This window comes from Chelonia mydas, chromosome 5 (genome assembly GCF_015237465.2).
Source record: "Chelonia mydas isolate rCheMyd1 chromosome 5, rCheMyd1.pri.v2, whole genome shotgun sequence".
Classification (NCBI taxonomy): domain Eukaryota; kingdom Metazoa; phylum Chordata; order Testudines; family Cheloniidae; genus Chelonia; species Chelonia mydas.
In genome coordinates, this window is record NC_051245.2 from 125,742,676 (window position 1) to 125,766,092 (window position 23,417).

The window sequence follows — 23,417 nt, forward strand, 5'->3', positions numbered from 1 at the left end:
CAAAGAGACTGAAGTCTTCTCCGACTTTTTTTTGACGTCTGATTTGTGTCCATTTATTCTTTTCCGTAGATATTGTCCACTTTGGCCAATGTACATGGCAGAGGGGCGTTGCTGGCACACGATGGCATACATCACATTGGTAGATGCGCAGGTGAACGAGCCTCTGATAGTGTGGCTGATGTGATTAGGCCCTATGATGGTGTCTGAATAGATATGTGGACACAGTTGGCAACGGGCTTTGTTGCAAGTAAACTATTTCCCCTTGTTTATTTTCCCTCCCTGTTCTTGTCAAGTGCTAGAAATGGCCCGCCTTGATTATCACTATAAAAGGTCCCCGTCCCCCCCCCATCCCTCTCTCCTGCTGGTAATAGCTCACCTTTCCTGATCACTCTGGTTTCAGTCTGTATGGTAAAACCAATTGTTTCATGTTCCCTGTGTATATAAAATCTCCCCACTATATTTTCCACTGAATTCATCCGATGAAGTCATCTATAGCTCACGCTCTAATAAATTTGTTAGTCTTTAAGGTGCCACAAGTACTCCTTTTCTTTTTGCGGATACAGACTAACACGGCTGCTACGATAAAACTTTTAAGTCTAAAACTTATATAGTAGGGATCCTCAGCTAACCAGTTGAATGTGCAAACGGGTACAAATCTTTTCAAAAGTTGTTTGGAGTCTGCAAATGAAACAAGTTTGACAACCACTGCTGTAGACCACAGTGTCTGTGTTGTAAAATAGGCGTACATTGGTGCAGCTTACCTCAATAAATTACCAGGAGAAATCACACTTGTAACAAGGCTCTTCTTACAAAAGCACAAAGCAAAGCATAGACACGGGTTAGTTGGTGTGCGTTTGAGTGACAGACTAACGTCGTTGTAGCGGTACTGGTGAGTGTCACTGGTTAAACTCAACCAGTGGTTTAACAGGGTCACTGGTTAAACGCAACGCTGATTGTTTTCCATTTCAGCTTTTCCTGAAGTATCTGAATTTTGCCTCCTTAAACCTGAAAATTTATCATTTGAGTTATCTTCACAATTGTGAGACTCGACGAGGCCAGGTAAGATTAAAAAGGCCATTCCCAGTAACTCTTGTCTAGGTTCACAGGTATTTCTCTTCTGCCATCAACCAGTTTCCCTAGGCTCCACATGGGCACTCACATGGGTCAGCGATAGGGATTTGTGCGGTGGATGTATAAGTCTAAGCTTGGCTCCGAAGTGATTCCAAATTAACGTAATGCCACCTTATGAAGTTTGGTAGATTGAAATGCCAGCAAGGTTACCAAATCAAGCACTCCAAAGAAAGTGCCAGCATGAAGGTTGCCCGTGCACCTTCAATTCAGTTCCCGGGCGCATATGCATGAGGATACCTTTGCCTCATTCAATGTACAGGATTGTGTGGGGAAGGAAGCTGCTCTCTGCCTGTCTGGTTACAGAGTTTGGAAGGTGCAGTGAAAAAGGCAGGGGATTGCAGGAAGACAAAAGATGGTTATTCAGCTGAACACGTATCTAGGAAATAGGATTCTTTTCCTGCCCCAGCTGCAGAATTCCTGTGCGACGTTGGGCAACTCACTTGAATCAGCCTTTTCACAGATGGTCACTAATTCCGTGTTTCGCATTTTATGGGTGTTTGACCTGAGGCCCTTGTGTCAGATTTGATGACGTGCTGAGCACTCACAGCTGCAACTGGAGCCAACGGGAGCTCAGCCGTGAACTCATGAAGTGCTCCATGGTGCTAAGTACTTTGAAAAAAATCAGACTCTAGGTATTTTCAGTTGGGCACCCAAATTACTTTAATCACTGTGCCTCAGTTCCTCATCTCTACGGTGTGGATAATATAGTGTGAAAATAAGGCATTGCTGTATGTAATGCTTCAGCTACTATCTTGAGGAAAAGCATAGAAAACCTTGGCAGGAAATCAATAATTCTGCCTTCAGAACAGGGTTTGAGTAGTGTTCAGCACATGAGGCCTGGCACCATACACTGAACAACAAGAAGAAAACAATATGTTTGAATAATTGTTCATTAAGTAAGCACCATCCATCCTCTGCACTGATTGAAACGAGATCCTGTGGAAATGAGCCAGTTTAATCACATGCTGTCTTATGCACATGTACAAAGGGGCCAAATTTAAAGACTCCCAAATTACCTTATCTCTGGCATTTTCTTAAAATTTGAGCGCTTGAATTGGCAACATACATGTTTTTAACCTAAATTATGGTTTAATTTCGAGAGAATCACAGAGGCAAATTATAATAGCGGTAGTAGAACCCCACCTTTTTCCTAACACAGATACGCTTATTTATAAGTATTAAAACTAAAAGTTTTGGGGTGTTTTTTAAAACAGGATTTTTTTGACTTATGGCCAGTTCTAATGGGTGAAGTTCCACCTTATTCCGGACCTCGGACTCCAGATGGCAGAGTAAGTGAATGACCTACTAATCTCCTTCCCCAGCTTACTCTCACCACGAGCTTGAACCAGGATATTTTTCTTTGTAGGAAATAGTCTTTTACAGAGTCGTTGATTATATCCTACATGGAAAAGAAGATATTAAAGTTATCCCGTGAGTAAGCAACTCTACTACCATGTCTAGAGCTATTTCCGTTGACTATCGGTAAGCCTTTTAAGATCTGAACATCATAGCTGAAGTAACAATGGAACATGGAGTTGTAGGGTTAAACACATATCAGGGTTAAAAAGGTTGGTTGCTTCTATTTATCCTAGTTTGAACCTGGTCAGTCCCTTCCCTTAACCGATTAGTAGCATCCTCTAGCCACCCACTTCAAATTCAGCATTTGTTTCCCCTCTCATAATTTCCTTTATATCTGCACTCCACTGCAAGCCACCTTTTGATATGCCTGCCCATGTACCATACTGCCTCCCTTATCAGCCCTTGGGGGGGGCCTCCTTCCACTTTGGTCTCTGCTTTCCTCCATGCAGTCCGCTATACATGACATTGCCAGGCGCTCTCAGTTCGTCAATATAGCTGCCTCTCCTTGTGAAAAATTTCACCTTAGTCAGAGCACACCAATAGTAGAGCACCAGTGTGCAACAGAGAGTACTTTACCTAGCCTATTTTTTAAAAAAGCTAGGGCTGTAAATCTTGACTACATCTTGGTCACCTATTGCTTTATATCTGTTTACTTTTGATTGTGAGCTCCTCCACAAGGTCTGCAAGACTAAAGGCCTGTTATATTTCCCTTCTTTCCACTGCCCCATCTTTCTTTCTTTCTTCTTTCTTTCTTTCTTTCTTTCTTTCTTTCTTTCTTTCTTTCTTTCTTTCTTGTTGAATATTGAAGTTTTAAACCAGTAAATACACAACCAGTCCCACTTCATTACCTAGTAACACTTTGTTACAGTCAAGATGAAAAACTGGGAACTGACTGGAATACACCATGCAAATTGAAACCTTTGAATCTTCAAACTCATCACTTGCTTCATCTGTCCATAAGAGTCTGATCGTATGAATTTTAACTCACACAAGTAGATCCTTTGAAATCAACAGGACTACCTGGCTGACTAAGGATTATATGTCTAAGTGCATGTTGCATGATTAATCAGATATGTTCCTGCTCCACAAAAATCTCCAGGAAATATATATATTCTCCATCTTTTGTTTTATTCAGAAACCCCACAGCAGATCACTGGGCACTTGCTACTGGACTCCCAACGTATGTCGCTGAAAGTGGCTTTGTAAGTATTTTACTAGGGCTTAATTGTGGATTTCAGAAAGTCAAACTAATTGAGCCCCTCTAACTACCTTTAAAATTGACTATTTTGGAAAGGCGGTAATTGAACTTTATGCAAGCTTTTTGTAAAACGAAATATTTTTATGATCTTCTAGATCTGCAACATTATGAATGCCGCTGCAGATGAGATGTTTAAATTTCAGGTACTGTGAAAGTTGTCATAGCTGTTAAAAACAGAATTGTTAACATAAATGTAATTTACGTTCTCTTCTTTGTACGTAGAAATTCCTTAACTTTTGTCATTACTGAGTTCACTTAAGAAAAGCACTGGAGCATTTAGAAAATACATTTTATATAGTTAACGTCTTTCTTCTTGCGGTTGCTTCAAGGAAGGTCCTGTAGATGACTCAGGATGGGTCATCAAAAATGTACTATCTATGCCAATTGTAAACAAAAAAGAAGAAATTGTTGGTGTTGCCACATTTTACAACAGAAAAGACGGGAAGCCATTTGATGAACAGGATGAGACTCTCATGGAGGTACAAGTGGTTACCAGCTCCGAAAGTAGCTTAGATGTTAAATGGGAACCCTGCTTAAGACGGTGGAATTCTTAGTAGTACATGTGGTCTCCAATATTTTGCAGCCCCCCCCCCCCATATATTTTCCTTGTTTGAGGAGGTGTAACCCAGTAGCTCTAGGTCTCAGAAATTGCTTCATATATAGATTTTAGGCAACTGAATATTTCGAGGTAACATACCCAACTTCTAAAGGGAATTGTACAAAACCTGACAAGCATTTTGAATATCTAGATCCTGTGCACGCATCCAGAACTAGCAAAATCATTTGCAATATCACCATCAATTTATTGCCATAATATTGCCAAATCCTGACTCCTTGACCGTCTACAGTGAGACACATTGTGCAGCCTGGACAGACATCTCAGCAAACGTGTTAAGTGTATGCTGACAGTAAATGGCTCTTTGGGCAGCTGCAGAGCACCTATGAAGCTGCCTCAGTTTTTTTGGAGCACAGCATAGTTTCAAAGAGTTTTAAGCCAAAAGAAACCGCTTTCTTTTGAGGGCTGTTGATTTATTTCCAGCCAACCAGCGGGACACTTGTTCCCTTAAAGGATGAGGCCTTTGGCTCGTTAGATAATCATAACAAAAGGGAACTCAAGACAGACACTTCCAGTAAAGTCCAGTAAAGTTACTCCCAGTAAAGTCGAGACCTAAATTTGTTTAACAACCTGTTATGTCGTCAGCCTGTGTCCCAGTATCTCTGCTGAATGACTCGTCTTGCAGTGCTAATGTCTCCCTAGAGAAAACATGATTGTTACCGTTAAAGTTTTAAGTTTGATCCTGAAACCTTTACTCACAAGTAATCATTACTCGCATGATTAGTCACAAAGGCTACCAAGGCATTACTCATTCAAGCAAGCATTCTCACTCAAAATTTGCAAGGACCTTTGTTACTACTCAGCAAGTGGAAAGGTTCTCCTTCCTCAAAGAGCAATTTGGAATGCCAATGAATTTAATGGTAGCATGGCAGTTTCCGGTCGCAAATTTAAACCACCTTACTAGCTATTTGTAGATTTTGGGCCAATATATACTAAGCGAGTGTGCTGTCTTTTGCAGTAAACTCTGGGAGGAAGCTTTTGGTAATAAATCTTTTGGTAATACGATGTGTTAAAGTACGATGATATTTTCCCTAGAAATAGCAATCAATGACATACTTTAACGTGCTTAAGGATGGTTCCATTGTTTCTTATCTTTTTTTAAGTCTTTGACCCAGTTCTTGGGCTGGTCTGTCCTCAACACGGATACTTACGATAAGATGAACAAGCTGGACAATCGCAAGGACATTGCTCAGGACATGGTGTTGTATCACGTGAAGTGTGATAAGGATGAAATTCAGGAAATTTTGGTACTGCTTTTCAGTTTATAATCAGAGAAAAAATATTTCATGCTTAAATAGCAACTCCGCCTTAAAGAACTTGAATTTATTTAGCATGTTTTGTTCCAACGCGTGCTTTACTACGTGTACTTCTAAGGCACACCTCACCACAGAGTGAGCTTCCATACATAATGGCCCCCCCCCCTCAATTTTCTCCAGCCCTAACATTGGCAGAGCTGTGATACCACCTTAATAGGTACAGATCCATGTAGATATTTCCAGGGAGGCTCCAGAGCTTCATTACCTAAGGCCTGCACAGAGAGATGGTTCTTGATATGTGTCTTGAAGCTGATCTGAAAGAATGGCATTGCTGAAGAACTTGTGCAATCAATTTTAAAGAACCTTCAGACATACAGATACACTTTACCATTGCGATGCCGTCACCTCTGGGGTGGGAGGGCAGCGGCCCTGTGGACAATCACTCCCTCAGCATGCTACACTATTGTTGGGATACGTTATAAGCCCTTAGCTAAGGAAAAGCAAATGGTCAATGCTTAGTATTAAGAACATATTTCATTTCTAGCCTTGCAAACTCACGATAGGGTCAGAGAGTTAAAATGGGTTCTTTCCTTCTTGGGCCTTATCAGGGGTAAGCAGTTTTGAGCGACAAATCAATTCCTCACTACACAACTCCATTAGCCATGGCTCCGTTTCCACAGATTTCACCGAAAGCAAAGTCTGAGAGTTTAGCTGAGCCTACAGGACCTCTACTCCTTGTGGTCAGGCTTGAGACAGAGAACCCATCTTGAGCGTCAGTCCCCAGAGTGAGATTGGAGGACAAAGGTTTTCCACTTGACAATGGAGCCAGTTCTCTATTGAGATGAGAGTGATGCACTGCACTTGGGAACCCACCCCGGCAGTCAGAGTCACTTTATAAGTAAAACTGCCCCTTAAGATAAGCAATGTAAGTAATGTTAAGACGATAATGTGTGTTTGGAAGTTGGACTAGATACCACCCAAAACGCATGCACCTTTAGAGATGACTGTGGAGTGGCTCGTAAAATTAACATGTGCGTGATCTCTGTAGCCAACAAGAGAGAGGCTGGGGAAAGAACCAATGGAATGTGAAGAAGATGAATTAACAGTATTACTGGTGAGTTCCCATGCACCGTTGATTTGACAGTAAAGGCAAATAAGAATCCGTTTGGCAGATGTAGGAGAAAGCTATCCAAATTCTTATATTGCCATCCCTCAGCATAGTATCTGCTTATCTCCCAACAGAAAGCAAACAACTCCCTCCTTCCCAGACGTACACACAGTCATGTGGCTTAGCCTAGGATAGCATCATGAGAAAGGGCATGTCTTACAGAGATCTTCGGAACAGCCTGCTTTGCACTACTCCGGCACAATTGAGCCGCTACAGAACAAAGCCTTCTGAGGACCAGCTCAACCTCTAGGATCGTCCACGCATTTCGCGACCCAGAGCCAATACAGACCTAGGGATACCACTGGCCTCTTTCGCCAGTCCATGACCACTTTTGACTCTTTTCAGAGTAACAGCCGTGTTAGTCTGTCTTCGCAAAAAGAAAAGGTGTACTTGTGGCACTTTAGAGACTAACAAATTTATCGAATGAAATAAGCTGTAGCTCAAATTTGAGCTGTAGCTTAAATAAATTTCTTAGTCGCTAAGGTGCCACAAGTACTCCTTTTCTTTTTACTTTTGACTCTGACATATGAAATCCACTTGGAGAGGAAGATCTCTTCTGATAAATCCCAGCAGAGAAAACAAAATGGACTGTCATTGGAAGAAACATTTTTGCCTTTATTGTTACCTAAAAAGCACACTGCAATATTCATATTTGAGTAATCTGAGAGAATGCAGAAGCAATAACTTGGAGGAGTTTTGGAGAAGACCTATGTGGGTTTTTTTTGTGGAATGGCACACCCAGCACGGAAACAAGCCAATGTGTTTCTTTTTCAGAAAGAAGAACTGCCAGACCCCATTCAGTCTGAGATCTATGAGTTCCACTTCTCCGATTTCAAGTGTACCGAACTAGAGCTTGTGAAGTGTGGAATTCAGATGTACTACGAGCTTGGGGTGGTGAAAAAGTTCCAGATTCCACAAGAGGTAGGTGTTGAATTCTGGTGAGATGTTACAAATGATGCCTGGGGACTCCCAAACTAGTTAAGTCCCATTGGGAGGGTACAGTGCCTGTTGGAAGGGTACAGTGGCTATAAGGAAGACGTTGAAAGCCACTGCTTCACAAGAGCATCTTCTGAATTACCTTCCTTTGCTTCAATACTGGAAGCAGTAGTGTTAATAAAATGCTATTGCAGCCTGGCAAGTGAAGTTTATTGCTCTCTAGTGGTAACTGGCTTTGGTAGTTCTGCAAACGCAGAGTAAGGCTGGAGATTCTGCGCTGCCCTTTAACTTGGGTAGTCATTTACACCTGGACAAATAGCAACCACGATTTTAAGAGAATGGAGGATTCTGATTTCGTACAATTTTACGCAGGTTAAGTGAATATGAGACGAACCATACTGGATCAGATCTGAGGTCCATCTAGCCCAGGATCCGGTCTTCTGACAGTTGTCAGCGCCAGGTGCCCCAGAGAGGAGTGATTACAGAATGTGCCAGGCAAGGGAGAATCAGGCCATTAACCCGGCTGAGTGCCAAGTGAAACTATGAGAGTTGTTGTCATCACTAAAAGTTTTCGTTCTACCTTAATTAAACAAACATCTAAATCCCAGAGATTTTTCCGAAAACCAGAATAGGGCAGTGACTGTATGGTAGATATTAGGGTTTACAGAGTCTCTGAACACACGTCTGAGAACACTTCCACTCTCTCCACTCATTCACTCATTCACTTCAGTCACAACTGTGGAGGCTTGATAGAACAGAGGTGGTGCTGATAACCTCGCCGAGATTAGTGCTTAATGAGGCTCAGACAAACTTGCAGGGTTGCTTTCCTAACAAGAACATCCATTAGCACCGCTGGAGTTTAGAAGCGATGTAAATGTTTATTCTGGGTATTCGGTAAGCTCTAAATAAGGTTGGGAAGAAACTTCTCCTTGGAAGCATCTGCTACCAGTCACTGTCAGACAGCATATCAGACAAGAAGGGATCACTCATCTGATCTTTATTATTAACATTACAACTTGATAGTAAAAAGTAGGCTTCCTACTTGGGCCAAGAACGACAGCTCTATTTGCTAAGTTTTCAGCGCTAACTTGCTCTGAGCTAGAAAAAAGTGACATGCACAATTCACCTCCCATAGCTTTGTGACAGAGCCGGGAAGAGAGAGAGAGGAAAAGACTGGTTCTGAACGGGGCTCATGTCTGTACGTAACATATTACTTTGGTACTCTACTACCAGAGCCTTCTGAAGCATCTAGTCCTTTGTCTGAAAAAGCTTATTCTTCACATTACTGGAAGGTGGGATTCAACAGGACATAGCATTACTAACAATTATAAAGGGATTCTTTCATTTTTAAACCAAGGTGCTACAAAATATTGGGTCTATAGAGAGAAAATAAAATTTTAAAAGTTTATTGCTAAGTGTATCAGAGTACAATCAATATGTCACGCAATTGCTTTTGTCAGCCGTAACTCCTAGCTTGCTATGTAACCATACACATCTTTCAAAAGAAGGTTCTAGGTTATTAATCACAGCACTGAAATGGTAGGAGAAAATATAACAGAAAATGGATCTCAGGGGTGGCATTAAGAAACAGTGAAGAAACATATTGACAGAGTCAGACGGTACCCATAAGATATGCCCGACAGAAAAAGTAACAGAATGCCACTAGCCATCACCTACAGCCCCAGACTAGAACCTTTCCAGGGCATCATCAAGGATCTACAAACACGGGTACGTATCATGAAGGACGATTTCCCCCTAGTTTACTCAAAGCTTCTTGTCAACTGTTTGAAATGGGACACTCTCATTATACCTGCTCCTGTATCTTCCACTCCATGCAACTGATAAAGTGCGTTTTAGCCCACGAAAGCTTATACTCAGATAAATATTAGTCTCTAAGGTGCCACAGGGATTCCTCTCTGTTTTTGCTGATACTGACTAAGACGGCTACTACTCTGAATTCTGTTCACTGTTCTTCTATTTCTACAGGTGCTTGTAAGATTCATGTATTCTGTCAGCAAGGGTTACAGAAAGATTACGTACCACAACTGGCGGCATGGCTTCAATGTGGCACAGACTATGTTCACGCTTTTAATGGTATAGCTTATGTACGACTGCTATGTTTTCCTTTTTAACTCCACAGCATAGTGCTATTTACAGCGACTCATATTTTGTGAGTAGGAATCTTATGAGTTTTCTTACAAGTATCTGCCAATATCCTTTCGGGAAAAAGTGTTGTTCATAAAATATACAAAAATTAATCCGGGGAATATTCACACAAGGCAAGTGGATATCGAACCTAGTCTTGTGGCTGGTCCACATGAATTTATGACCCGGATATTACTTTTAGGTGATGAACATAGTCCTTTAGCTCTAACAGCAGAGCCCCATACTGCAGACACCCAAGAACCAAGAACAGCTCTTCTCGCAGAACCTTTCCCTTCAAGGAATTTTAGAAACAACAACAGCCCAACCTGAGTGGTCTTAAATGGAGGAGAAAACGAGACTAGCCACGCTGAATGCTTTTATGATGTAGCAAGACCGGCTCACTTTCTGAAGTGCTAGGGAGTTGCAAAAGGAATTAAACGTGGTGCCTCCCTGAATTCCCCTGGGGCAAAGGGGCTCCATGCCAGGTTCAACAAAAAGCTGTGCTTAGACAGTTTCAGCCCCCTATGGGAGCTGCTTCTCCTCTGAGTCCATCTCGAGAGGAGATCGGTGTGGGTACATTAGCTTAGGTCAACATGGCATTCAGATCCTACAGTGATAAGTAACACCGACACATAAGGATATCTCATAGATGTAACTAATATACACATATGCGCTGATCTTGAAATGTTTTCCCCTTTTCCTTTCTGCAATTCTTGTGGTAGTTTTAGTGTAACTTTAACGCCCTCGTGGCCAAGAGGGAGTGTGCCCTGCAGGCAACTCTGCCCAAGAGACGGCGCGAGCAGGAATGCAGCGGGAAAAATTTCCTCCACCCCAGGAGCACCTGGTCCAAACCCGTAAAGTGAACACACACACCACACAGGAAAAGTACAATGGCGATAATTAAGGGAGATAGTTTACAGAGCGACGAGAGGAGAAAAACAACAAGGGGGAGCAGTAGAACGGGGTTACATCCAAACTAGTGGTAGCACAGTCTGAAAGGGCAGACACTGAGCAGTGTGTCTCCAAGCAGCGATCAGGCCTCCTGAGCAAAGAAAAGTCTTGGATGCTTCTGCTCCTCTTAAGCGCCAGTGTACTTTCCCCAACAACCCCGTCCGGGGCCCTCTTCTGCCTCTCCCTGCAAAGCTACACAGAGCGACAAGTTCCCCACTTAACTAACTAGCCGCCTCCCTCCTGATTCCCAAGCAGAGTTACAAGCCCCAGGACTCACAGACCTATGCGTCTCTGGGGAGAAGTGACACTGGGTCCAGTTCCGGCCTGTCCTTCTCGGGCGATTCCTCCCTCGCACAGTGGTTCCTGTCCTGGGGTGTCCATTATCGGCCGCCCTCTCCTTCCCAGGATTCAGGCAGGCTCTGTTTCCTTCACTTTTTGTCCAGGGCCCCCCCCCCCGCCCCAAGACGAAAAACATTTAAATGGGCCATGTTCTCTCAACCCCAAAGGCTTACACTGCAGTGTGTCTTGTATGTAGCTTCACAAATTCCACGCTTAGTTCTTTAATTGTGTTGAGCGTAATAGACTCCTACTCACCTAGCAGACTCACTCTGATTTACTGTGTATCAGAAAGACTAATGAAAGCTTGTGATTCTCTCCCTCTAGACTGGCAAACTGAAGCGTTACTACACAGACCTTGAAGCCCTTGCTATGGTAACTGCAGCTTTGTGTCATGATATTGATCACAGGGGCACCAACAACCTTTATCAGATGAAGTAGGCACTTTTCTGTTGCTTTAAATGTTTCCATTCCTTGTGTGCATATAGTCGTGGAGTGCGATCGAACTGAATTCACACCACATCTACCCTCTTCCTACTGTCTAACCCTTGGAACAACTCCCTCGCTTCCGCAAGCCACTCCTGCTCTTGGTTTTCCTTTTAGGTCGGTAGGCTCACACTATCTCAGTGCTACGGAAGCTGAATTTCTATAGCGCGGGCAATTGGTGTTTGGGCAAAACAGCAGTTCGTTTTTTCAGATGGGACATTAAGCTAGAGAGATACTAGAGGTGGAGGCCAAATGCTATGCACGACCCCCAAAGCTTGCGCTTCAAAGGGGGAGCCAGGAGTGACCCAGTCAGAACGAACCCGCTGGGTTTCTAAGCAGCAAGTTGGCTCAGTGTACCATGGATAGTTACTCTTTGCTCTTACATCAGACATTCTGCTCATGGTTATAGACTAGGGGAAAGCATACAGCCAAGAGCAGCACACAACCTCACTATTTCAGTGGCTAGACGAGTAATGCACTCGCATGGTGCTTGCTGGGTTTATTGCCCTAGTGCTCTGATGAAGTTGTGGGCCTCGCTCACAGCCACTTCCTGTACAGGATTTAGCTCCGTGCAAAGATTTGCCCGTCAGGGCTTTGCACCGGGATAAAAATCTAGGAAACTGTGCAAGGACTACTGCTTTTGCTGTTGTTTTAAATCAATAAAATATATTGCGTTTGTATAGTAGAATAAACTTGTTCACGTTTATAAATGAGGGTCAATTATACATGAGTACGTGTTTAGATGGTTCAAAACTACTGCAGTGAGGAGTGTTACAGTTCATTAAAAAGCCATAAGAATCTTTTGATCAATTGATAAGCCAGTTAGTGAAAATGTTCTCAATTAAGCCTTTATCCACAAGTTAAACCTAGATCAAAACCGTAAAAACAGAAATACTAAAATAAGACACATTGTAAAACTCCGTAGTTTATTAGCGTTGCATTAACTTTTGAATTTTTTATTTACACAATTAGATCTCAACATCCTTTAGCAAAACTTCATGGTTCATCAATTTTAGAGAGACATCACTTGGAATTTGGAAAGTTCTTGCTTTCAGAAGAGGTTTGTAATGCACATTTTTTATAGAGGGGAGGGGGTTTTTTTTGCTTTCAGTTCAATTTTAATTATTCAACACGGTGCAGTTTCACTTTGCAGGGGATTGCCCCAACATTTTACTTGGGTTCAGACCTTTGAGGACTTGAATTTATTCCACCAGGTCAGTTAGAGTTTTACATATGACCCAACTTCAAAGTCAAAGTGAGATTCGGTTAAAATGGCACAGTTTCTCTTGGCTTAGTGGTGAAACCATGCAGAACTAAAAAGTTCACCTGCTTTCCTGTCAAAGCTGTTTTACTGTCCCTACCGTAATGGGGCTTCAGGTGCTACAGCAATATAAAAGCGAAACAAATCAGCCCGAGATTGCTCTAGAGACTTGTTAGCCTTTTCCCTTAATACTGTCCATGCATGTGATGCAACTGCAACCAGACGACATGGGGTTCATGCAGCTCTAATCCTGTAAAGGTGACTCTTCAACACCCATGGTTTATCAGACACTTCCAAATAGCTGAAGCCTGTGAATACTTCCCTGTACTGCAGACAGTCCCTCTAAAGTGAACCTTAAATCCTCTAGCTAGAAACAGTGAAAGACATACCTACAGGGTGCCTCTGCTTTCTGCAATTTAATATGTTCAGTCTGTGCATAAAAATACTTTGCATTTACACAACACACTCTATCTCAGGTTCTCACGGCACTTTACTGGTTTGCCTCACCATTTCCTAATGAGGTAGGCTAGTGTTGTTCCAATTCTACAGAAAGGGAGAAATGGAGGTGCAGAAGTTGAGTGACTTGCCCAAGTTTTAACAGGGCCTCTGTAACAGAATCAGGGCGAGACTTTGACCCAAAACTCACGTTCCTTAAGTAAGAGGACTCGGAACCCATAACACCCATTGACTGGCTTTTCTTCCCCCTCTATGGGCCAAATCGTAACAAACTCAGTTTAACTTTTACCTGAGGCAAACTCCCATTGAAGGCAATGGGAATCCAGTTATATCCTGAGTCAGTACTTCAGAGTACTGGGCCCCATCCCATGCCCATTTAAATCATTAAGTGTCTTTCCATGGACCATGAATATTGCATTGAGCCCTCATATCTGCATTTTTACTGTAGCTGGACATGTTGAACAACGAATTAACGCCCATATTCTGAGATAAGCAATGCACGGGATGTCCAGAATCACGTACTAAACATTGTTTTCCTTTAGTCTCTGAATATCTACCAGAATCTCAACAGGAGACAGTTTGAGCACGTGAATCATTTGATGGAAATTGCGATCATAGCTACGGATTTAGCACTTTACTTCAAGTAAGTGAGTCATGTTGTTCAGCAAGAATATTGAAAATAGCTGGTCACATTAGTCTAAAACATCACAACTGATTCTCCAGGCTTTCTGTGGTCAGAACTCCCAGAAACATAGGCTGTATCTTCAGGAGCCCGTATGTATGCTGCCAACTATTACTTAATTTAAAATAATTTTAAAAAACTGATTTTAATATAAATACATTCTTTTTAATAATTGATTTTTGTGAGTTTTAAATTGCTAGAATCGTGATTTTGTTTTCCTGGTTTCTTTAGTGAGTTTCCTTATTAATACCATTACACTTTCCGCAAGTTATGATCGAGCTATACTCATCACTCAGTGTTTGCAGTATGAAGTCAGAGACCTGGGCTCCTAAGCAGGCCCGGATTTCGAATTAGGCACAGTAGGCACGTACTATGGGGTACTAGTGTTTTAAGGGCGCCTTGCCTCTCTAAAACTGTGTGCATCACGAAGATCAGCTGTAGGCGGGGGGACGGGGAGTCGATGCTGAAAATCCCCTGCCTAGGGACACGGGAAGGTGTAAATGCGACCCTGCTCCTGTAATTAAGTTGATCTGGCAAACACAGTCCTTCATTGCCTAACTACTGGCTCATCTTTAGGCTCCTGTTTGAAAATGTCGGCCAGTGTATAAGGATCTTCACAATCACTTTAATGTATTGAAAGTGTAACTTCAGACTTAGCATGGAAGCAATTTTATTTAGAACTTAAGATTTTATGTCACAAAGAAATAATGTTTAAGTGATGGTGTAATTTCTGATATTTACATGACAGGCTTTGTAAACTAGTTAAAACTTCACAAATAAATACAATTTTAGCTGTTCATGTTACAAATACACGTACAAATTATGAACATTAGGCACACGAAGAGTCCCAGTGGATTTAAGTGAATTTAAGTACCTGCTTGAGGATCAGCGTCAGTACTTTGGCTTTTGACACTATGGCAGTATGACACTGTACTGATAAAAGCATTCATAATTTAGTTCGGTGTAAATTTTACCTAAAATTGCAACAGCACAACTTTTCAAATTGTATTTACAAAGCCTCAACCTCACGAAAACCTATTTTTGCAAGATTTAAGTGCTTTACAATTATTGACAATAAATACTCTATCCTAGTTAAAAGATTCAAATAGGACTACATCTTTGTTATGGGCACTTGGCTGGGGTAACGTAACAAAAAGACATTGGAGTTTGACGGTGTTAACTAGACAGACTTGTGCCAATCAGTTTACACGCACAATCCTGAGACATGTTTGATGTTGTCTCGCTGACATTGTAACAGTGGGTGATATTCCTTAATGGGCATTGCAAGGGACACGGCCTGGGCCTAGCTGGCAGTTAGTGATGGAAAAGTGGGAGGTGAAATCCAGAATCCAGAATCCCATTGCAATGCTCAGACTGTGGGTGAGAAACCTAGTCCCCTAGCTCCTATTCCAGTCCTTCTCCGCTTCCCCACAGTTGGTTAGTTGTTTGTCCACCCCTACTCTTCATGCTCTTGCGACTAAGATCCTCCCCCTTACTCCTGCTTCTGCACAATCAGCAATGTAGAAAATAGGGCTTCTCCAGTGCTCAGTGGAATGAATGGAAAGACTCACCGGCCTCTGAGCATTGGCGGGTAGCAGCATGTAGGAGAGCATTCCTCGTAGATAATCAAGTGTTGAAATGAGGGATTGCTCAATGGTCCAATGGGAAAACAAAATGAGATCTGATAACTCCATATTTAATGCATTCATATTCCTACCTCTTTGTGTGTTTTGAAGAAAGAGAACTATGTTTCAGAAGATTGTTGATGAGTTCAAGACGTATGACAATGACAATGCCTGGACTGAATATTTGTCTCTGGAAACAACACGAAAAGAGATTGTCATGTGAGTAAATAAAAATCTCTTGATAAGCAAATGGTAAAGTGACAACTATGCCCCTATTAAATAAGTGTCTATTAAGAATAGATTGCATAGCATGCGGTATTTCCTATATGGAATATTACGCTAACATTTTCGTATTAAAGGACTCTCGGAGCCAAAGTAGCTTTGTATTCTGGGTTACTCTTGAAGAGAAGCCAGAAAAAGATCTTAAAACCCAAATCTCTTTTTATCTTCCTCTGTACTATACAATTATATGGCTACATAGCAGAATTTTGTTTAAGTGTATGACTAGGATGAAGTCACATCTAGATATGTGTCAAGTAAACTTTATATTCACATTCTCATTGCAAGTATCCACTTTTCTCTTAAATTGCTTATTATGTTTGCATGTTTTTATGGCAACTTTCAAAATTAAGAGAATCCGATGGGTTTTAGGGTACAGCTAAAACTAAACTTATTGCAAGCCCCACGCAGAATCAGAGAGCCTACTGATGAACCGTTGCAAGAATTCTGCTTTGGCTTAAACTGTAAGGGAGGCCAAAGTCTCCCTATTCATGAAATCAAGGCTAAGGGTGCCATCCAATATGACTCTGAAGCCTGGTATACACCTAAACTTACTAAAAATAGCTGCTCTGCTCTTTCTTTGCTGTAGCTAGTGTCTACACCACAGAAACATAGAGCAACGTAATCTTGCAAAGTAGCTAAGTAGTACTCCTCTCAATGAGAAAGTTTTTACTATGTTTCAGAGCGCAGATTCAGAGTGCTTGCTACCTGGAACAATCCCACTCATCGGGATTGCGTGGATGTTTGGGCGAAGGAAGCTTTCCTCTGCATCATTAGAGCTACAGCATAAGCAGTGCCCTACCAAATTCTCAGATTCATGAAAAACGTGTCACAGACTGTGAAATCTGGTCTTTTATGTGCTTTTACCCTATAGTACACAGGTTTCACTGGAAGACAAGCATTTCTCAAGCTGGATGATCCTGAAGGAAAAGAGAGTTGCGGGGGGCACAAGGTTATTTTTTTTGGGGGGGGGGGGGGCGTCACGGTATTGCCACCCTTACTTCTGTGCTGCCTTCAGAGCTGGGTGACTGGAGAGCAGCAGCTGTTGGACGGGTGCTTAATTCTGAAGGCAGCGCCATGGTAGCAGCAAAGAAGTAAGGCTGGCAATACCATGCCATACTTTCCTTACTCTGCGCTGCTGCTAGTGGAGGCTCTGCCTTCAGAGCTGGGCTACCAGCCAGCAGCCTCGGCTCTTCAGCTACCCATGTCTGGAGGTAGCGCCGCCGCCAGAGGCGGTGCAGAAGGGTAGTAATACGCCAACCCCACGCCACAATAACCTTCTCACACACACACAAATTCCTCTTTGGGGTCAGGACCCCTACAATTACACCAGTGTGAAATTTCACATTTAAATAGCTGAAATCATTAAATTTAAGATTTTTTTAAGTCGCATGAGTGTGAAATTGACCAAAATGGACGGTGAGTTGAGTAGTTTTCTGTAACAGGAAGTGTTCAGAACATGGCTTTCAAGAGATAGCGCTCTGGCTTCCTCTTTCCTTCACACTTCCTTTGTATAGACTATGTGCCAAGACTTCTTCTGAGGATTGTGCAGAGAGCTTGTTCAGAATGTGGAGTTAAGATTTAGGATCTACCATTTCAATAGCTGAAAACAAACCACAGTTAAAGCATCTGAACAGGACTATGAGTGGACTAAGAAGTTATTTGAATAATATTTTTAAGCATAGACATTTTCGGTCTGACTGAGTCAGCTCACTGGGTATCAGCTCTTCTGACTGGCCCTAGCAATTTCTAACAAATTTTAAGCCTTTATTTAATGTCCTTTTTATTATGGTTTCAAAAAAAACAACAAAAACCCACCCATCCCCAAAAATACTCCCAAGTTCATCCTAAACGCAGTGTTGCCAACTTTCAACTAATTAGCCCAAGTCTTTCAATGTCTGATGTTTTTCTTGAAGCCCCAGGCCCAGAAAAACGATCAATGGGCTCTTAGCTTTAAAGTGCCTAAGTTCCTTTTGAAAAGGGAGCTATAGATTCCTAAATCACTTAGATGATTTAATACTGAGTACAGCAACACCTTTAAAAATCTGGGCCCCAGTTCCTAAGGCAGTTGATTAGGTACACCCATATATCAAATACTGCATGCAGTTCTGGTTAAAATTGGAAAAAACTATAGAGAAGGGCAACAAAAATGATTAAGGGTTTGGACAGATTCCATATGAGAAGGGCCTTATCAAATTCACGGTCCGTTTTCATCAATCTCCGTGTCACAGGATTTTTAAAATAATAAATTTCATGATTGCTACTGTGTTATAATTGTAGGTTATTCTGTGTGGGAGGGGTTTGCGCTACTGCTACCCTTATTTCTGCGCTGCCCCTGGCTCTGTCTTCAGAGCTGGACACCCAACCCATAGCTGCTGCTCCAGCCGCCCAGCTCTGAAGTCAGCGCAGAAGTAAGGGTGACCACCTAAAATAACCTTGTGACGCCCCTGCGAAGCCCTTTTGGGTCAGGACTCCCAATTGGAGACACGTTGGTTTCCCCATGAAATTTCTCAAGTATTGGGTAAAAAGCACACAGAGACCAGATTTCACTGACCGTGACGCGTTTTTCATAGCCGTAAATTTGGTAGGGCCCTACATATCAGACACTAAAGGGATGAATTCGATGAAGTGAGCTGTAGCTCACGAAAGCTTATGCTCAAACAAATTTTTTAGTCTGTAAGGTGCCACAAGTACTCCTTTTCTTTTTAAAAGACTGACTATTCAGCCTGGAAAACAGATGAGTAAGGGGAGACCTAACACAGGTCTAGGAAATCGTGACTGATGAGGAGAAAGGAAGTGTTATTTACCCTTTCACATAACACAAGGACTAGGGGTCACCAATGAAATTAACAGGCAGCAGGTTTAAAAACAAAAAAAGGAAGTACTACTTCACACCACAGTCAACTTGTGGAACTCATTGCCAGGGAAATGCTCTGGAGGCCAAAATTATATAGCGTGGATTCAAAAAAGAATTAGATAAGTTCATGGAGGCTAGTTCCATTAATGGCTATTAGCCAAGATGGTCAGGGACGCAACCCCATCTCCTGGGTGTCCCTGAGCCTCTGACAGTAAGAAGTTGGGAGTGGACCACTCAGCAATGCCCTGTTCTGTTGATTCCCTCTGAAGCATAGACCACTGTTACCAGACAGGATAATGGCCTAGTTGGACAACTGGTCTGACCCAGTATAGCCGTTCTTATGGTCATTAAATTTTGATGTGTCTAGTAATAATTGATAGTGCTCTAGCATATGTTCTGTAGTACTTGGAATAATTAAACACAGACCTAAAACCTCACGGCAGTCTGCTACAATATCTTTGTTAAGAAGTTTACATGCGATTTGTGAGAATTAGCAAATTAGTAATCACAAAACTGTTTTGGTGGCAGGCAAGAAATACAGTTACAGTAAGTTTAACTCAAGATAATACTGCATACTGTCTGGCCCTAGTTTACAAAATGTCTTATGCTGGTTGTCCTCAATCTTTAATGCTTGGCGGGCAGCGGAGAGAAGTAGCAAGTGTAGTACTCTTAAATTGCAGAATAGACCCTGGATCCAATGGAAACAGGATTGAATGCTTAGCATACAAACTAACTCCGGTTCTCGTTCTGTTCTCCAGGGCCATGATGATGACTGCCTGTGACTTATCTGCGATCGCTAAACCCTGGGAAGTGCAGAGTAAGGTCAGACGCCTGATACACAATGTACTCCAATATATTGAAACAGTCTGTTGTCTGAAGCCTGCATGAAGGAGGCTTCTCTTTAATTTTCCTGGCCAAGTTTCAAGCAATGCTGGTAGAAATGATATTTTAGCTTGATGAGCCAAGAGCTTTTAGCTTGATCTTATGGTATTAGCAACGATGAAAGAGATGAGGCTTACAAACACCACATCTTTCCTCCCAGTATTTCCATAGAAGGTTTTTATGGTGTTGAATAACATTGAATAATGTAAATAAATGTAAAGTAAAAGTAAAAATAAACAAATCTAGAGACCGCAGTCAGTGGTAGGACTAGTATCACAGAGGGACGTTAGAGAAAACAGTACTGGCAACTCTGACTTTATTGTTAGTCTCATAACATTCAGGGTTTTCCCTAAAGCCCGCACTCCTGGAATCATGTGGCTCAGAATCTCAAGTATCTTTCACTTTAAAAAGCATTTAGTCCTCATTCTCACAGAAATCCCAACTGTACAAAACCATAAGAAAAACTCCATTTAAAACCATTTAAAAAACCTCACTTTTTCTGTGTTGCAGGGAAGAATCGTTAAAGCTTCAGATTGGTAATACTGGGAAAGGGCAACTGTGTCTTTGGGAATGCGACAAAGAATCCACTAATGCTGTGACTGTCCCCACCCTAAGCCTCATTTTAAAGTCCTGCTAAGGGGCATCGGGGATGCTCATAGACTGATGTGAAGGACCAGTAGACAGAAGAGTCTGCTGCCAGAGTCACAGAGTTTTATTATGCATATCATAGCCCGAGGGCTTGTCTGCACAGCAAGCAAGCCTGCAAATCTGAGGCACTACCAGCGTGCCGTGCAACAACATCCTAAATAGGAAATTGCTACCGAGCAATAGCAGAGTTCACACTGGACGTTACTGTGTGAGAAATTGGCATGCTGTCGACTGACACTCTGATTTGCCGTGCAGTTACTCGTAGTGAAGGCAAATTGAGTAGAGAATCAGATGCAGCGTGCTAGGAGAATTACTTGGCTGTAATCTGGTGTTTGAAAGATATGATTGCAAAGGAGCAGGGACTGGAACGCTCCTGTTAATGGAGACAAACTGTTTCAGATTAAAATCCCCAAACTGACTGTCGCTCTTATTCCAACGTAGGTAGCGCTCCTAGTAGCTGCTGAATTCTGGGAACAGGGAGACTTGGAAATAAGCGTACTTCAGCAGCAGCCAATCGTAAGTAGTACATGAGCTGCTGAAAGCTCAAATCAGTTAATTTCCTTCTAACAAACTTCTTCAGTGACAGCAAATCATGAACAGGGCTGGACGCTTTGACAACATGGGAGCTCCTGGGGGCGGGGAAAAAGACCCCTGTAATAGACATGAAAGCTGAGATCAGTAACATATAGGTCACAGTTTCCAAAATCTAGCTCTGCTAATGAATGCGCTTTAAAAAAAAAATAATAAAACGCGAAAAAAAATAAAATGTTTGTTTCGTGAATTTAAGGAACTTTAGGAGCCCCTTAGCATTTATTAAGAATACAAAGATCATTCAATCTGGTACTATGGTGAGGGGCACAATAGAAAACAATATCCAGGGACAGAAGTGGAGAAGAGAGACTGTAGCTTGTTAAAGAAAAATTATGACAAGAGCTAGCCCCATCACTTCATTGTTTGTGTGGGAGAAGGAAGAGGTCCGAAAAAGAAAGCTTTTGAGAATGATACAAAAGTGTTAGGCTGATTTGCGACACCCTTCAAGGCGAAATAGTTCTAAAAGAAAAACAGAAGGAAATCCAAAGAAATCCTGTTCTCTTTCAGCCTATGATGGACAGGAGAAAAGCTGCTGAGCTTCCAAAGCTTCAAGTCGGTTTCATTGACTTTGTGTGCACGTTTGTCTATAAGGTAAGTGAGTTGCGCAGCAAGGAATGACTGCTTGCTCGTGCAGCAGCAATGAATTTTTTTTTTTTAAACTACTTACTCTAGCAAAAATTATATAAGCAAGTGTCTCTCCCAGCAGGGAGACTTGACCAACAGCTAAAATGTTAAGCAACGAGAGACATGCTTGTCTTCCCCTGACCAAAGATACTGTCCAGGATTATTACTTACATTATTTAATACACGTATGTTTTGCTATATGGGATCACATCCTGTGCCTAGCAAAGCAGCTTTACACCACACAGCAGTGCAGGGCAGCCTTGATCCCAGCTCAGAGGGCATCCAGTGCTATAGGTGTGCTTTGATCTGTGATCCTTGGGGCAGCTCAGCCTCACAGTGCCTGAAAACCCCAGGCCTGGTCAATTATATAGCGCTGTCTTTGAACCTCTGGTCATGAACTGCACTTGGCCCTAGGAAATAAAAGCCAATATTCTACATCAACTGCATATAGGGCAGTGGAGTAACCGGATGGGCTTGTACAACAATTCCACTCCTGTTGAAATATGACACGGCGTGGGCTCAGGGTATTTCTTGAGCGGCCCACAGGATCTGGTCCAAGAGGTAACAAAAGCTGAACCGCTTGGTAATGGTGACCCTAATATAATTAAATGTAGCATCCTCATAGGGCCTATAATACCAAAAAAACCCACCGCAGTAACACTGAACTATAAAATGGGAACTATGCAAAACTGAGTGTGCTTGTTAGATGGAAATTAAAAGGAGTTGCCCAAACGGTTAACTGTATTACTAGTAAACTATTGGAAAACACCATAATAGAGGCTCAGACTAAACTTATACCCCCAAATCATCAAAGACAATAAGAGGAATGCCACCATGGCTAAACAGTAGAGTAGCAGAGGCCATTAGAAGCAAAAAGGCATCCTTTAATATTTGTGAGTGGATTCCTAGTGATGGTTACAGGAAGGTGCACAAACTCTTGCAGATTAAGGTTAATAAGGCAGGCCAAGAAAGAACTTGCTAAAGATGCAAAAACTAAGAGTAAGAATTCTTTCAAATACATCAGCAGTAAGAAGCTTGCCCAATAGCGAATGGAGACCCTAGATAAAAAGGGAGCACTCACGGAAGACAAGGCCATTGGAGAGAAGCTCAATGAATTCTCTGCATTGGTCCTCACTGCAAAAGGATGTGAGGGAGATACACACAGGAGGACAAAATTGAAGTAGTGTCCCACATTGATATGTCCACAGAAGAGGTTTGAGAACAAATTAAACAGTAATAAGACACTAAGACCAGATGGAATTCACCCAAACATTCTGAAGGAACTCAAATATGAAATTGCAGACCTACTAACTGTAGTATGTAACCTACTACGGATCAAAGCGCTGTACCAGATGACTGGAGACCAGCTAACATAATGCTGATTTTTAGAAAGGGCTCCAGATGTGATCCTGGCAATTACAGGCCAGTGAGCCTAATCTCATATAAACTGTAGGGGAAGTTGGGTGAAGAATCAACACAGTTTTTGTAAAAGGGAAGTCTCACCAATCTATCAGAATTCTCTGAGGGTGTCAATAAGCAGTGGACAAAGGAAAAAGATAGGAAACAAAGGGTAGGAAAAAATGGTCAGTTTTCAAAAAGGAGAGGGGTAAATAGCGGGGTCCCCCAAGGATCTGCGGTGTTGAGCATATTCATGAATTAGCTGGAATAGAGGGTAAACAGTGAAGTGACAAAGTTTCCTGACAATGCAAAATTATGCAAGATAGTTAGTCCAAAGATGACTGCAAGGAGTTAGAAGGGGATGTTGGGTGACTGGGCAACAAAATGACAGATAAAATCAAGACTGGTAAGTGAAAGCAATGCACATTGGAAAAAATAATCTCACTTACACTACCAAATTAGCTGTTAATCA

At 42.0% G+C, this 23,417-nt stretch overlaps 1 protein-coding gene across 1 annotated transcript; it reads left to right on the forward strand.

Annotated features, from left to right (window-relative positions):
- The first annotated feature begins 2,643 nt into the window (after window positions 1-2,643).
- Window positions 2,644-21,568, forward strand: LOC114020327 (rod cGMP-specific 3',5'-cyclic phosphodiesterase subunit beta). Its single transcript, XM_037902255.2, has 14 exons — window positions 2,644-3,692; window positions 3,844-3,891; window positions 4,078-4,227; window positions 5,468-5,611; window positions 6,669-6,734; window positions 7,563-7,709; window positions 9,711-9,818; window positions 11,484-11,593; window positions 12,615-12,702; window positions 13,902-14,002; window positions 15,778-15,885; window positions 19,561-19,624; window positions 20,774-20,848; window positions 21,431-21,568. Exons 1-14 carry the CDS (start codon window positions 3,549-3,551, stop codon window positions 21,539-21,541), a joined length of 1,464 nt encoding a protein of 487 aa, XP_037758183.1. The 5' UTR covers window positions 2,644-3,548; the 3' UTR covers window positions 21,542-21,568.
- The last annotated feature ends 1,849 nt before the right edge of the window (window positions 21,569-23,417 follow it).